We start from the raw sequence: 13,753 nt of genomic DNA, 5'->3' as shown, positions 1-13,753 counted from the left end.
TTTTGTAAACAATTTCTTAGAATTTATTATTTTCTGTTTAATAACTATGTGTAGATCGTTAATGATTTCTTCATTTTCATGCCACTGTGAGGAACCTGTCTTAAAAAACTCATCAGTCAAGTCAAATCTGAAAAAAATGGTCTTATTTTATTAGAAACAAAATATGCTATGCCATTATTAATAATTTCAGAGATTTGGTAAGTTACTTGTATTCTTACTATATTTTCATCTGCCAGTTCTGCTTCACCCTTCAATGCATTGAGTGTTTTCATTTTTCTATTCAGAAGACAATGGGATCACAGGTGGCCAAAGCAACAGAATATGAGACAGGTGTCATAAAATATTTTTTTTTAGATTTGTAAAGCAACACCAAGAACAGCCTGGTGTGTGTACGCTTTTGGAAGAACTGAAATTTTAAATATGGTACTTTAAGTTCAAAAATACACACAGAATCATACTGCTACATACACAGTTAATGAGAAAATACAAATATGATAAACTGCATTTTCTTCTTGTGGTGATGATAATTAAAATTCAGCATGGAACATAAATGTATTCTAGTCATAAACGTCTCTAGAGCATGGGAAGATACTGTGATATAGCTGTTCTTAAACTGTCTTGAACAAATGAAGGATTTGAGATACATCAGTTTAATCTGAATATTCCGTGATGTTATAGGTTTGAATTGTAATATGGGGTTTATCCAAATAATTTGCAAATGAAGAAATTTGCATTTTTCAAGAAAAGTATAGGTTCTCAAAAAAATAAATATCAAAATGCTCCCATATTTGAGTTTCAGGTGCCAAAAGAAAGCACTGAAGTACAAATCGTTACAGGTACTGAAAGCTGGCTAAAGCCGAAGTTAAGAAGGTTGTTCAGGAACAATAGATGAAATACAGTTGGTGGCGTGGTGGTTGTTGTTAGTAGTAGTCTAACTTGTAGTGAAATTGAAGTAGATAGTTTCTGTGAGTTAGTATGGGTAGAAGTTATACTTGACAACAGGAATACATTAATAACTATTTCTTTTTACTGATCCCCAACTTAGTTGATACAGTTGCTGAAAAGTTTTTTGAATGCTTGAGTCTCACCCTACTCATACAGTTGTAGTTGGTGATTATTTTGATCTACCCTCAATATATTACCAAAAATACATGTTTAAAATTGGTGGTACACATGAAATGCCATCCAACATTGTGCTGAATGCTTTCTCTGCAAATTATTTTGAATGATTAGTTCTGGAGCGAACTTTTAGCATAAATGGTTGCAAAAACATACTTGGCCTCTTTGCAACAAATAATCCTGAGCAAAGAGGAAGCATCATGATGGATACAGTGATTAATGACCACATGGTCATTGTAGCAGGATTGAATAGCTTAACATCTAAATCTATCAAAAATAAATGCAAAATATATCTGTTTAAAAAATCAGATAAAAATTCACATGATGCCTTCCTAAGAGACAGCCTCCAATCTGACAATGGAAGGGTTGACAGCAATCGAGAGATTTATACCAAATAATTAAATAAGAGATGGTACTAATCCCACATGGTACACAAAACAGGTCAGAACGCTGTTGTGGAAACAACGAGAAAAGCTTACCAATATTAAAAGAATGAAAAAATCTCCAAGATAGGTGACTTACTGAAGCTCAAAACCCAGTGCGGACTTCAATGCGAGGTACTTTATGATAGTTTTCTAAACAAAATTCATCTCTTGAAATCTTGTATGTAAAGTACACCAGTGGGAAGACAATCAATATATTCACTGTGCAATAGACACGGTAATGTTGCCGATGGCTGTGCTACTCATGCAGAGTTACTAAACATGGTTTTCAAAAATCTGAATCAAGGGCAACCTCAAGGTAGTGAAGCAACTTAAATCACTTGGTAAAGATGAGGGCCTCCACTACAGATAATATACCAGTTTGGTTTGTTTTAGAGTACACTGATACAATAGCTCCATACTTAACCATCAAATACAACCGCTCGCTCGGAAAAAGGTCCATACCTAAAAGACTGAAAAGTTGCACAGGTCACACCAGTACTAAATAAAGAAAATAGAAGTAATCTGCTGAATTACAGACCCAAATCATTAATTCTGATTTGCAGCAGGATTCTGCAACATATTAAGTGTTAAAATATTGTGAATTGCCTCGAAGAAAATTATTTGTAGACAGATACCACACGGATTCAGAAAATGAATGCTATCGACAGGGGATCTCAGATAGATTTCATATTTTTAGACTTCCAGAAGGCTTTTGACACCATAACTCACAAGTGACTTCAAATCAGATTGTTTGCATATGGAGTATTATTTCAGTTGTGTTACTGGATTCATGATTATCTGTCAAAAAAGTCGTAGTTCATAATAATTGACAGAAAGTCATTGAGTAAAACAGAAGTAATATTTTGTGACCCCCAAGGAAATGTTGCAGGCCCTATGATGTTCCTGGTCTATATGAACGAGTTAGGAGACAACTGGAGTAGCACTCAGACTGTTTGTAGATGATGCTGTCATTTACAGTCAAAACCAATTGCAAAATGATTAGAGAAGATACGGTGAAAAAGTGGCAGTAGACTCTAAATAACGAAAAGTGTGAATTCGTCCACTAAGTTTCGGTTACACAAATCTTAAGGCCATCAGTTTAACTTAATATTTACAGCTTACAGTTACAAATAACTTAAACTGTAATGCTCACGTAGTAATGGTATGGGGAAAGCAAACCAAAGACTGCATTTTATTGGCAGAACAACTAAAGAATGCATCAGTTCTACTAAAGAGACAGGTGCACTACACTTGTCTACCCTCTTTTGGAGTGTTGATGTATGGTATGGGATCCGCATCTGCTAGGATTGATGAAGGACATCGAAAAAGCTCAAAAGGACAGCTTGTTTTATATTATTGTGAAAGAGGGGAGATTGTACCACAGCTATGATTGCCACCCCAATTTGTGTATCATTAAAACAGAAGTGTGTTATTTTTTCCCAGCAGGATCTTCTCATGAAATATCAACAATGAACTCTCTCCTCCAAACGTGAAAATATTCTGTTAGTGCCTATCAATGTAGGGAGAAATGTTCACTGTCATGAAATAAGAGCTCCCGCAGAGAGATTTAAGTGCTCATTTTTCCTGAATGCTGTTCAAGACTGGAACGGTAGGGAAATACTTGAAGGTGGTTCCATGAACCATCTCCAAGGCACTTAATTGTGCACCAAATAGTAATCATGTAGATGTAGACATACTAGCTATGTAACCTTACTCACTTCAGTTAATGGTAACAGTAAATCTGCAGTTTATAAGAACAGACCCACTTCCCCCAATGTTACAAACCATATGGAAAGTGCATTAGCCTGCAAATTTGTGGTCAAAGGGAATGCCAAGGATTGATATTGTCATTGATGATCCACAAGGCCAGTGCTGGGTCCATTCCACCATTGTGCTGATTGAAATGGTGACCACTTGAGGTAAATCTTTGTCAAGTTAAGGAGACTAAGAAGAGATTGTGGGGCAGTTATGATCTGATGTTGAGACCATTTTTATCTGCACATTTTTAAATGCAGTATTTACTAGTGGAAAAATGCTCCCATTTAAAAGGCTGACAGAAAAATTTAGTACCAGCTGCATAGTTCTGGCTTCCTCAACACCTTTAAAAACTTTCCCACACAAACATATTCGCACTCCTTTGAACATGCAGCTCACATCTCACTCCCAAGAGCTCTCGTCACTGTAACTTGCTCACACCCATTAATCCATTACTGTAAGTTGCTCATGCCGAGGTATGAACTCCAGAAAAATCCCATTTTTGTGTGTGGAATTTTGGAACATATGCTGTACATTAACTTGTTGCATGCATACTGATTTAGATGTTTGATAATAAGTGCACTATCATGTGCCCTTTGCTTTCCAGTCTTTGACAGGTTGTTAAGTTTTGAAAATGAAAATACTATTGATAGAGTGTCAAACAATATTCATATTTAAACTGCTTTACAGGTTAAAACTATGTAGCAAGTCAGAACTTGACCTCATAGAATTGCATTTTACAGGCAGTGTTCTTACTCAAGACAGAATAGCCCTTGTGTGCATTTAGAAAGTAGGAAAGATTCACTAGCAGGTGGTTACTTCAGAATTATCCAAATAGGTCACTGCATAAGAGTGTTGCCCAAGCTACAGTCCAAACAAGCATATAATTTTAAGAACTTTGATTTTGAGAAGACTTTTATTCACATTGATACGGTGTTTATCTTTCTTTTCAGGTGCTTATCCAGGAAAAAAAATTGCATGTGGCAAAATGCCTATCTTGGTATTCTAAAAGGCGTGCAGAAAGTAATAATAGAAATATACAAAGTGAAACTGAAATTACCAAAGGATTTTGTGTGTGAAGATGGATGCACAAACAAAAGTAATAACCTGTCTTAATGCCAGTGCGAAGGGGTGGGGGGTAGGAGGAGGTGGATCCATCCAATATGTGTCAATGTCCTAGTCTGAATGCTTATTTTTACCCTCTGTTTTAAATAAAGATAATCTCTTTTAAATAGAATTTGGTGCCTCATTTTTTATACAAAAACTCAGTAACTACCAATTGAAGCAGTGCTCTGTTCGTTGCTTTATTTTAAAAATGGATCATCCAACCTGATGATAAAATCTTTCACATTGAAGGGTATGACCTGACATAAAAATTCAAAATTTTTACCATTTATGACAGATTGCTACAAAAGCCTGCTGACAAAAAGACTAATCTATTTACAAAATTATACTTTTGTAAAGGAAGTTATTTTCCTATGTAGGTTGTTCTTTCATTTTGAAATAAATATTATGTAATGATTTGAAGATGCAGACCATGTCTCATGTGTTTCCGTTTCAGTTGTTATAGTATCACATTTTAAGTTGGCACTTTTTCAATTGTACATATGGATTTCATATTTTGGATAGTTGTGCTTGCACCCACTATGGTTAGGCGAAATTCTAATGAGAAGCACTATCATGTGTTGCTTCCCCCTTCCCCACGGATGTGTGGAATATAACATGGTGTAAGCATAACAGTTTTTATTGTATTACCCAATGGGGTGAAATTACAAAATAATGAAGTAAAGTGTTTATTTCAAAATAAAAGAACAACCTATGCAGGAAAATGACTTCCTTCAAGAATTTTACAATGACTGTGAACCAATACAATTCATATTCATTTTAGTAAACAATCATTCTCAAAGTTGGATGAAATTTGCTGCTAGTTTAATCATTCACTTTTCTCGTCCAGTTTATCCCATGTACCAGTGATATATGTGGAATTTACTAAAGGAGAAGAAAACTTACGTTTCATAGCATAATACCTCAACAAGATTCTTGATGTTTATAGTGTCATCAAACACATCAAAACAACTATTCTTTGGAAAGGGGGGGGGGGGGGGGAGGGGGTGAAGGAAAGGTTTTTGTAGAATAAAAATGAGAAAAATATGAATGATTTGGACAACCAAATAGGCAGACAAAGGTCAGAAATAAAATCTTAAAAATGATTTAGTAAGCTATTTTCAAATGCATACATCAAAACAAATACATGGGATCATCATTAATGAGATATTAAAACCTAATATTTCTTCCCTTCTTTTGTAATGTCCTACTCAAGCAGATACAGCAATAATGTGGGAAAATGGAACTAAGAATTTCAAATCACTATTAGAGCTACAGTTCATGAAACAAAAAATAATATTAAAAACTTGAATACACAGTATTAATGTTCCACAATAATATTTATTTGATACTGGAACATTAATATTATTCAAACTTATATTCCTCCAATAACTGATGGAATATTCCATAAATATTGCCAAAATATTACTTGTAGAAGATTGCAAAAGCAGTTCTGCACTATCACCTAGTATATTTACTTGTAGAAAGTCGTGAATATGAAGACATCTTGGGAGATGAAACCCAATACTGTTATTGTTCTTAATGTGGCAATACAATAATGCGCAGAAAAATTATCATCATTGCACATTGAAAGATCAAATGCACCTTGCGTCATTGTGGGCATGTGGAACAGCAAGGGAAATATGTAAATCGAGTCGAGCAGAGATGAACTGGGAATTATTCTAGCCACAAAATGAAAAATCCACTGACATAAGCAACTCTGGCAAAGGGCAGATTGTTATGGTCATGTGCCACGGAACAAATGTCTCAGAAACAGCAAAGCTGTTCTTGCACTACTGTCTACCTCCTATGTAAAATAGTCGAAGGATGGTGAAACCATAAGTAGGGGGCAATATTTTGCACATTCATGCCCCATCACATTATGTGGAGGCTTGCCCACTATGTAAAGGTGGTAGGTGTAGATTTGGGTGGGTCTGATGATAGAGTACAGTGATTGTGCAGGTACAACTGTTTTGCAGCTCATACTCAGTGCACATTGTTGAACATGGAGCTCAACAGTAGACAACCCACATGTGTTTTAATATTGGTCCAAAGAGTTTGCCAATTATGATCGCAGTGGGCACAGAATTGTGGATCAATGAAAACATGTTGCCTAGTTGGAAGAATCTGGTTTCTTGTTACATAAGTTGTGTCCGGATATGCTGTCAACCAGGCGAACAGCTGTTCGAAACATGCATCAGGCTATGAGAGACAATGTACTGTGCTTTCAGAGGATCTGCAGCAGTAATCAAAGACACACCTGTGGACTACATGAACATTATTAGAGATCACCTGCATCTCTTCATGCTAGATATCTTTTGCAGCAGTGCTGACATCATCCAGCAAGATAATAATAATAATTATTATTATTGATTTAAGGCCACTAAGGAGCACTTATGACTAGTTCTTCTTCAATGCTCTCTTCCACTCCCAATATCTCTTGAGCCCTGCTGATAATTTCTCCTTCCTCTCCTGTGAAAGCAGCTTCCAATGTTTAGGGGCTCTAGGTGGTGGGGTCCAAGACTCTACCATAGCACAAAATTTGGAACGATCTTCTACCTCAAGATCAGAGATCTCAGCCGAATCCAAGTTCTTTAGTACTTCATTAAGCCACAGGCTTCCAGTCTTGTAGCTTTTAACCAATTAGATCTTCTTGGTAAGCCTATTGTTGTTCATTTGTTGTAGGTGCCCATAGAACTTGAGCCTCCCAAGTCTCACACAGGTGTTGGCTGATTCTAACTGTTGATACAGTTCAGAATTAGACTTCAATCAGTAGGTTCCATCTTGAAGCAATCTCGGGCCATGAATTTTTCTGAGAATACGTCTTTCAGCTTTCTCCAGGTCATCCATTGTACATTTTCTGTTCATCAAGAGGGTCTCTGCAGCATACAGAAACTGTAGTCTGGCAGCAGTTCTGCAATTACAGACCTTAGCATTCTTCGAAATGCACTTGTTTACAGATTGTGGGGCAGATGATTTGCTGCGTTGTGTTTGTTATGCCTTTCTAAGATGGAGGTGCCGCCTCTACCGTTGGGGTGGATCCACTCAGCAAGATAACAAAAGCGATTGACCCTCCCAAATGTTCCATGTTTAGTCGTCAAATGGGTGTTACTGGAGTGCCGGTTCTCAAAGTATTTGGTCTTGTCATACAATATTTGTAACCCTCACTTCACTGCTATCTCATGCAGAGCTTGGACAGCAATGACAGCATATTGGTTAAGACTGCAATGTCATCTGCAAAAGTAACACACCTTAGCTCTATTCTTAGGGTTCCAGCTCCAATGGTAACTGGTTTGATTCCTAAATTCCTCAGTGTACATTCCCAGGGTTTCATGATTTTATCAAGTACCAGATTAAACAGAATGGGTGATAGACCATCACCCAGCCATACTCCCATTTTGATGTTCTAACTCTGAGATAGTTCTCTGAACTTCATCTTAGAGGTTGTATCTGTGAGTGTCTGTTTGATGAGGGTGTGTGTGTCGTAATCCATACCTCATTCTTGGAGTACTAAGGAGAGTGTTTGGCAGTTGATGGAATCATAAGCTTTCATAAAGTCGATGAAAACCACTGTTATGTTCATACTCCTTTTTTTATTTTAGTTGTTGTTGTTGTGGTCTTCAGTCCTGAGACTGGTTTGATGCAGCTCTCCATGCTACTCTATCCTGTGCAAGCTTTTTCATCTCCCAGTACCTACTGCAACCTACATCCTTCTGAATCTGCTGAGTGTATTCATCTCTTGGTCTCCCTCTACGATTTTTACCCTCCACGCTCCCCTCCAATACTAAATTGGTGATCCCTTGATGCCTCAGAACATGCCCTACCAACCGATCCCTTCTTCTGGTCAAGTTGTGCCACAAACTTCTCTTCTCCCCAATCCTATTCAATACTTCCTCATTAGTTATGTGATCTACCCATCTAATCTTCAGCATTCTTCTGTAGCACCACATTTCGAAAGCTTCTATTCTCTTCTTGTCCAAACTATTTATCGTCCATGTTTCACTTCCATACATGGCTACACTCCATACGAATACTTTCAGAAATGACTTCCTGACACTTAAATCAATACTGGATGTTAACAAATTTCTCTTCTTCAGAAACGCTTTCCTTGCCATTGCCAGCCTACATTTTATATCCTCTCTACTTCGACCATCATCAGTTATTTTGCTCCCCAAATAGCAAAACTCCTTTACCACTTTAAGTGCCTCATTTCCTAGTCTAATTCCCTCAGCATCATCCGACTTAATTAGACTACATTCCATTATCCTTGTTTTGCTTTTGTTGATGTTCATCTTATATCCTCCTTTCAAGACACTGTCCATTCCGTTCAACTGCTCTTCCAAGTCCTTTGCTGTCTCTGACAGAATTACAATGTCATCGGCGAACCTCAAAGTTTTTATTTCTTCTCCATGAATTTTAATACCTACTCCAAATTTTTCTTTTGTTTCTTTTACTGCTTGCTCAATATACAGATTGAACAACATCGGGGAGAGGCTACAACCCTGTCTTACTCCCTTCCCAACCACTGCTTCCCTTTCATGTCCCTCGACTCTTATAACTGTCATCTGGTTTCTGTACAAATTGTAAATAGCCTTTCGCTCCCTGTATTTTACCCCTGCCACCTTTAGAATTTGAAAGAGAGTATTCCAGTCAACATTGTCAAAAGCTTTCTCTAAGTCTACAAATGCTAGAAACATAGGTTTGCCTTTCCTTAATCTTTCTTCTAAGATAAGTCATAAGGTCAGTATTGCCTCACGTGTTCCAGTGTTTCTACGGAATCCAAACTGATTATTTTAGTTGGAGAAAGGTTTTCAGATTGAAGATCTACTTGGTACAGGACCTCCCACGTCGAAATTCTCCTTGATATTCACCAATTGTTTGATCACATTGACTTTCTATATTGTCCAGTCAAATCTTTGAGAGCACTTTGTGTCCTATTGGCAGCAGAGAAATCCCCCGATAGTCGCTGACATCGCTCGATTGCCTGTGTATGACAGCTGATTTCCAGTCATGAGGGATCCTGCCAGTCTCCCAACAGTCGAGCAAGATCCTGTGTAAGGCCTCTGTAATCTTATTTCCACCTGCTTTCTGAGCTTCTTCAATGATGCCATCTTCCCCACTGCCTTGCAGTTACTAAGATGGTTGATGGCATTAGCAACTTGTATAGTTGGTGGGTTAGATGGTAGGTGGATCTCTTGAGGATCTTCAGCAGGCAGTCTTTCTGTGAGCTCTTCACAATTAAGCAATTGCTCAAAATAGTTTGCAAAAAAAGTTCCATGTTCTCACAGTTATTAGTGACCAGCTCCCAGGCCATATTCTTAAGGTGACGGCATTGTGGTTTATACCCTGTGAGCTCTTCTTTGAAGGCCCGATACAAGTTTCTGGTGGTGTACATTTTAATTCTTCATCAAACTTTTCCAGTCTTGATCAGTCATAAGATCTCTTCACATGCCTGATGGTCTCGCTTGTCAGTTTCCGCACCATTGTGAAACTCCCCCCGTCTTCTTGTCATTTAATGGCGTTCCACTTCCTGCAGGCTGTGGCACAATCATCAACTGCAAGGTAACATTCAGAATCCCACCATCTATGACGCCGCTTCCTTCGAGGTAGTCCCAGATTATTGGGACCTCAGTTGGTTCCAGTCTTCCATTTCTTTTTGCACAATGTCAGTTTTAAAGTGTTCTTTATTCTCTGTAAGGAATTGGGGATCAATACTTGGTGAAATCGTGGTAGGAGGTACCTTACGATTAGGTAGTAGTCTGGTCTTTATTTGTGTGAAGAAATGGTCCGAGTCAACTTTCCAATCTTTGCGTACTCTGACATTCATGATCTCTCTCCTACTTTTTACGCTGATTGCAACATGATCTACCTACACAGTTCAATTAAGCGTTTGCCGTTAGCATTTGTTCGTCTATCTGCTGTGTAAGGCCCCAGTATGTCTTAGTACTGTCATTCTTTCCCCAGTTGAGCGTTGAAGTCACTTGCCAGTAGTTTTATGTGGTGGTCTGAGATCTTACTTATCTTGTCTTCTAGCATCTGCCAAAAACTTTGGACCTTTTCAGGGTTCTTCTCGATGTCATCATTAACTGGAGCACATGCATTTACAATAGAGTAGCCCTTGTTGCCGCATCTTAGGGATAACACAGAGGTGCATTCGCTAGATGATGTGAATCCGACGATATAATCCATCATATCACGTCTTATTAAAAAGGCCGTTCCAAAAACACTGGAGCCATGGATTTTCTTAGGCGCCGGCTTCCTTTTAATTATCCTATAACCTTCAGACACAAAAGCCATACAGTCAGTGAATCTGGTTTTTTAGATACCCGTTATTGACATTTTGTGTTTATTCAGGATATTAGTCAATTGCATGAGTTTTCCAGTCTTACAGAGAGTTTGAATTTTGATAGTTCCAAAGTGTGTGATCGTTTTGGGTCTCAATCGATGGGTGGTTTTAGGGAACTCAACTTTCCCCACACAATGAGTAAGATAATTGTATGCCACAAGGCCAGAAGGCACTGGCACACAAATTGCAGGGATTGCATGAACTGTGCAAAGATGTGTGGTGCCACATAACTTCAACAAAATTAAAGGATCACATTTTTGAAACCACATAACTGTGCGCAAGTTCAAAATTTGCCTGGCCTACGGCCTTCCTCTGTAATTGTGCAAAAGCATGGCACCCTGCAAACTCACCCTCCGTCTCAGCAATGCCTCAAACAGCAAGGTATCAACAAATGCTTTAAAAAAAGACATAGAAGTTCATGTGAGCTTTGAGGTGGGTTAGTGATGTGCATTGGCACCTAATTCCACCATAATTCTTCCCAATGTCAGCTTGGTCCTCTCACATACTGAATTCATGTTGTTTGCTGTTTGAAGGATCACCGAGTCTGAGGTCGTCATGTTTTTGCACGATTACAAAGGGAAGTTGTTGGCATCTTGGAGCCAAATTTCAAAATTTTGTGTCTCAATGGGAGACCGCTATGGAGTTGCAAAGAAATGATTCTTTAATTTTGTTGCACACTGTATGTTGTTGTTGTGGTCTTCCGTCCCAAGACTGGTTTGATGCAGCTCTCCATGCTACTTGATCCTGTGCGAGCCTCTTCATCTCCCAGTACCTACTGCAACCTACATCCTTCTGAATTTGTTTATTGTATTCATCTCTTTGTCTCCCTCTACGATTTTTACCCTCCAATACTAAATTGGTGATCCCTTGATGACTCAGAATATGCCCTACCAACCGATCCCTTCTTCTAGTCATGTTGCGCCACCAATTTCTCTTCTCTCCAATTCTATTCAATACCTCCTCATTAGTTATGTGACCTATCCTCCTAATCTTCAGCATTCTTCTGTAGCACCACATTTTGAAAGCTTCCATACATGGCTACACTCCATACAAATACTTTCAGAAACGACTTCCTGACGCTTAAATCTATACTCGATGTTAACAAATTTGTCTTCTTCAGAAACGCTTTCCTTGCCAGTGCCAGTCTACATTTCATATCCTCTCTACTTCGACTATCATCAGTCATTTTGCTCCCCAAATAGCAAAACTCGTTTAATACATTAAGCGTCTCATTTCCTAATCTAATTCAAGACAGTATCACCCGATTTAATTTGACTACATTCCATTATCCTTGTTTTGCCTTTGTTCATGTTCATCTTATATCCTCCTTTCAAGACACTGTCCATTCCGTTCAGCTGCTCTTCCTGGTCCTTTGCTGTCTCTCTCAGAATTACAATGTGATCGGCAAACCTCAAAGTTTTTATTTCTTCTCCATGGATTTTAATTCCTCCTCTGAATTTTTCTTTTGTTTCCTTTACTGCTTGCTTGTAGCGGGGCTTTAAATTTCGCCGCGCTACACTCGTTCCCTCAGATAAAAAATATCCCGTCGCAGAGGTATGAGCGCTCGACGGCAGAGAAAATACTAAAATGGTAACACTTTTTTTGTTTTCTATCCGTTTTTTTTGTCTCTTGATAGCGGTAGCTTAAGGCAGGCGTGATCGGATGCTGACGTAAAAACTTAATGGCTAATCTTGATCTGATTGTAATTTGTAGACATTGTGGAAGTTATTAAGAAATTCGGTGGATGGAAGTAGCAAAGTGAATTAAATTGCATACAGTATCAAGATGATTTTAATTGGTATAAATTAGTGATCCCTGGACTGTTACAAGATTTCGGAGCAGATTTTTTCACGCTGAAATGAAGGAGATTTTTGAAGACGTGGACGCCGCCCGAAAGAAGACCTGTTAACCTGGTAAAGAATGAACTCTAAGCTACGCCATTTCCCCCTGTCAGTTACATTTGTTATTCTCTGTTATTTTTCAAAATTTTTTGTAGTGGAAATTGGTTTAACTTTTGCTCAAAAACGCCACAGGGACCACCCCAGCAATAGCTTTTTCGAATAACGAAGTCCGATAGCTTTTCCGTAATACAAAGTCCGATCTGCATTTCTTTCATTCTTTCCCTTTTTCACGGCCTCTCATCTCCATTTTTTTTTTTTTTATTAACCACTACAACTGGCGACCGTGACAGGACGCAATTTTCGGATGTGTCGTTTTTGAGCAAATTTGAAACTTTAATTTGTATTTTTTCCCAACAGAGAATATAAAAAAACTCTGAACTTTAAATGGTAACTAAAACATCAACTTTATTGTACCTAAGCGAATGATTATACAACAATATTGTAAAGAATTTTTGTAACTAATTCAATCTGTTTTTCTTTGCATGGCATATGTTGATGCAAAACTGTTATTTTGAGGACTTTTGGTGATTATCCGATGGAGATGTATTAAGAAAATCCATATTTTGACGAATACGATTTACGCAGAAGTGTTTGACCAGCCGCTGCAGGACAGAAAATTTAATGGTGAGTCACACAATTATGTTTCATTCAAGCATTCAATAGCCAACTGCAGAATCCATTTTTCCCTTTCCACACATCCTGTAGTTTTCTTCTAGATTTTTCCAAAATTATCTATCTCTATTGTAGTTTGTGGTAATTATAGTATTGTTGTAGCATATGAAGATCGTGAATTTGACCGCCAAACAGTCATTTGTTACGAAAAATTTTGTCCGCCCTGCTGCAGCTTTCTCAATCATTGTTTGCAATAGAGCAATCATTTACATTGACGAGAAAATATTTCAACCTAAATTTGAGTCAAATTTTTATTAATCAGACTTATATTATTCCCTTTTTGTCTTACGATTATACATTATATTACAATGGAACGCGGTAAGGTAGAGATAGTTTCGGCAGATGAGTTAAGTGAAGTAGATTCATCTTTCAACCAACAAGAAAGTCCGCGTTTCCCTCTATGGACCAGTTCACAGATCAATGCAATGATT

At 37.9% G+C, this 13,753-nt stretch overlaps 1 protein-coding gene across 1 annotated transcript in view; it reads left to right on the top strand.

Moving 5' to 3' along the window:
* Positions 1 to 4,536, top strand: part of LOC126457296 (DNA repair protein REV1) — a 136,838-nt gene extending 132,302 nt beyond the window's left edge. The window contains exon 12 of the mRNA XM_050093469.1: positions 4,253 to 4,536. Coding sequence (XP_049949426.1) covers positions 4,253 to 4,415 — 163 coding nt within the window. The 3' untranslated portion in view covers positions 4,416 to 4,536. The remainder of the gene's footprint in view (positions 1 to 4,252) is intronic.
* Positions 4,537 to 13,753: the final 9,217 nt, after the last annotated feature.

Source organism: Schistocerca serialis, chromosome 2 (assembly GCF_023864345.2).
Source record: "Schistocerca serialis cubense isolate TAMUIC-IGC-003099 chromosome 2, iqSchSeri2.2, whole genome shotgun sequence".
Lineage (NCBI taxonomy): Eukaryota > Metazoa > Arthropoda > Insecta > Orthoptera > Acrididae > Schistocerca > Schistocerca serialis.
This window is presented reverse-complemented; position numbering and strand designations above follow the sequence as displayed.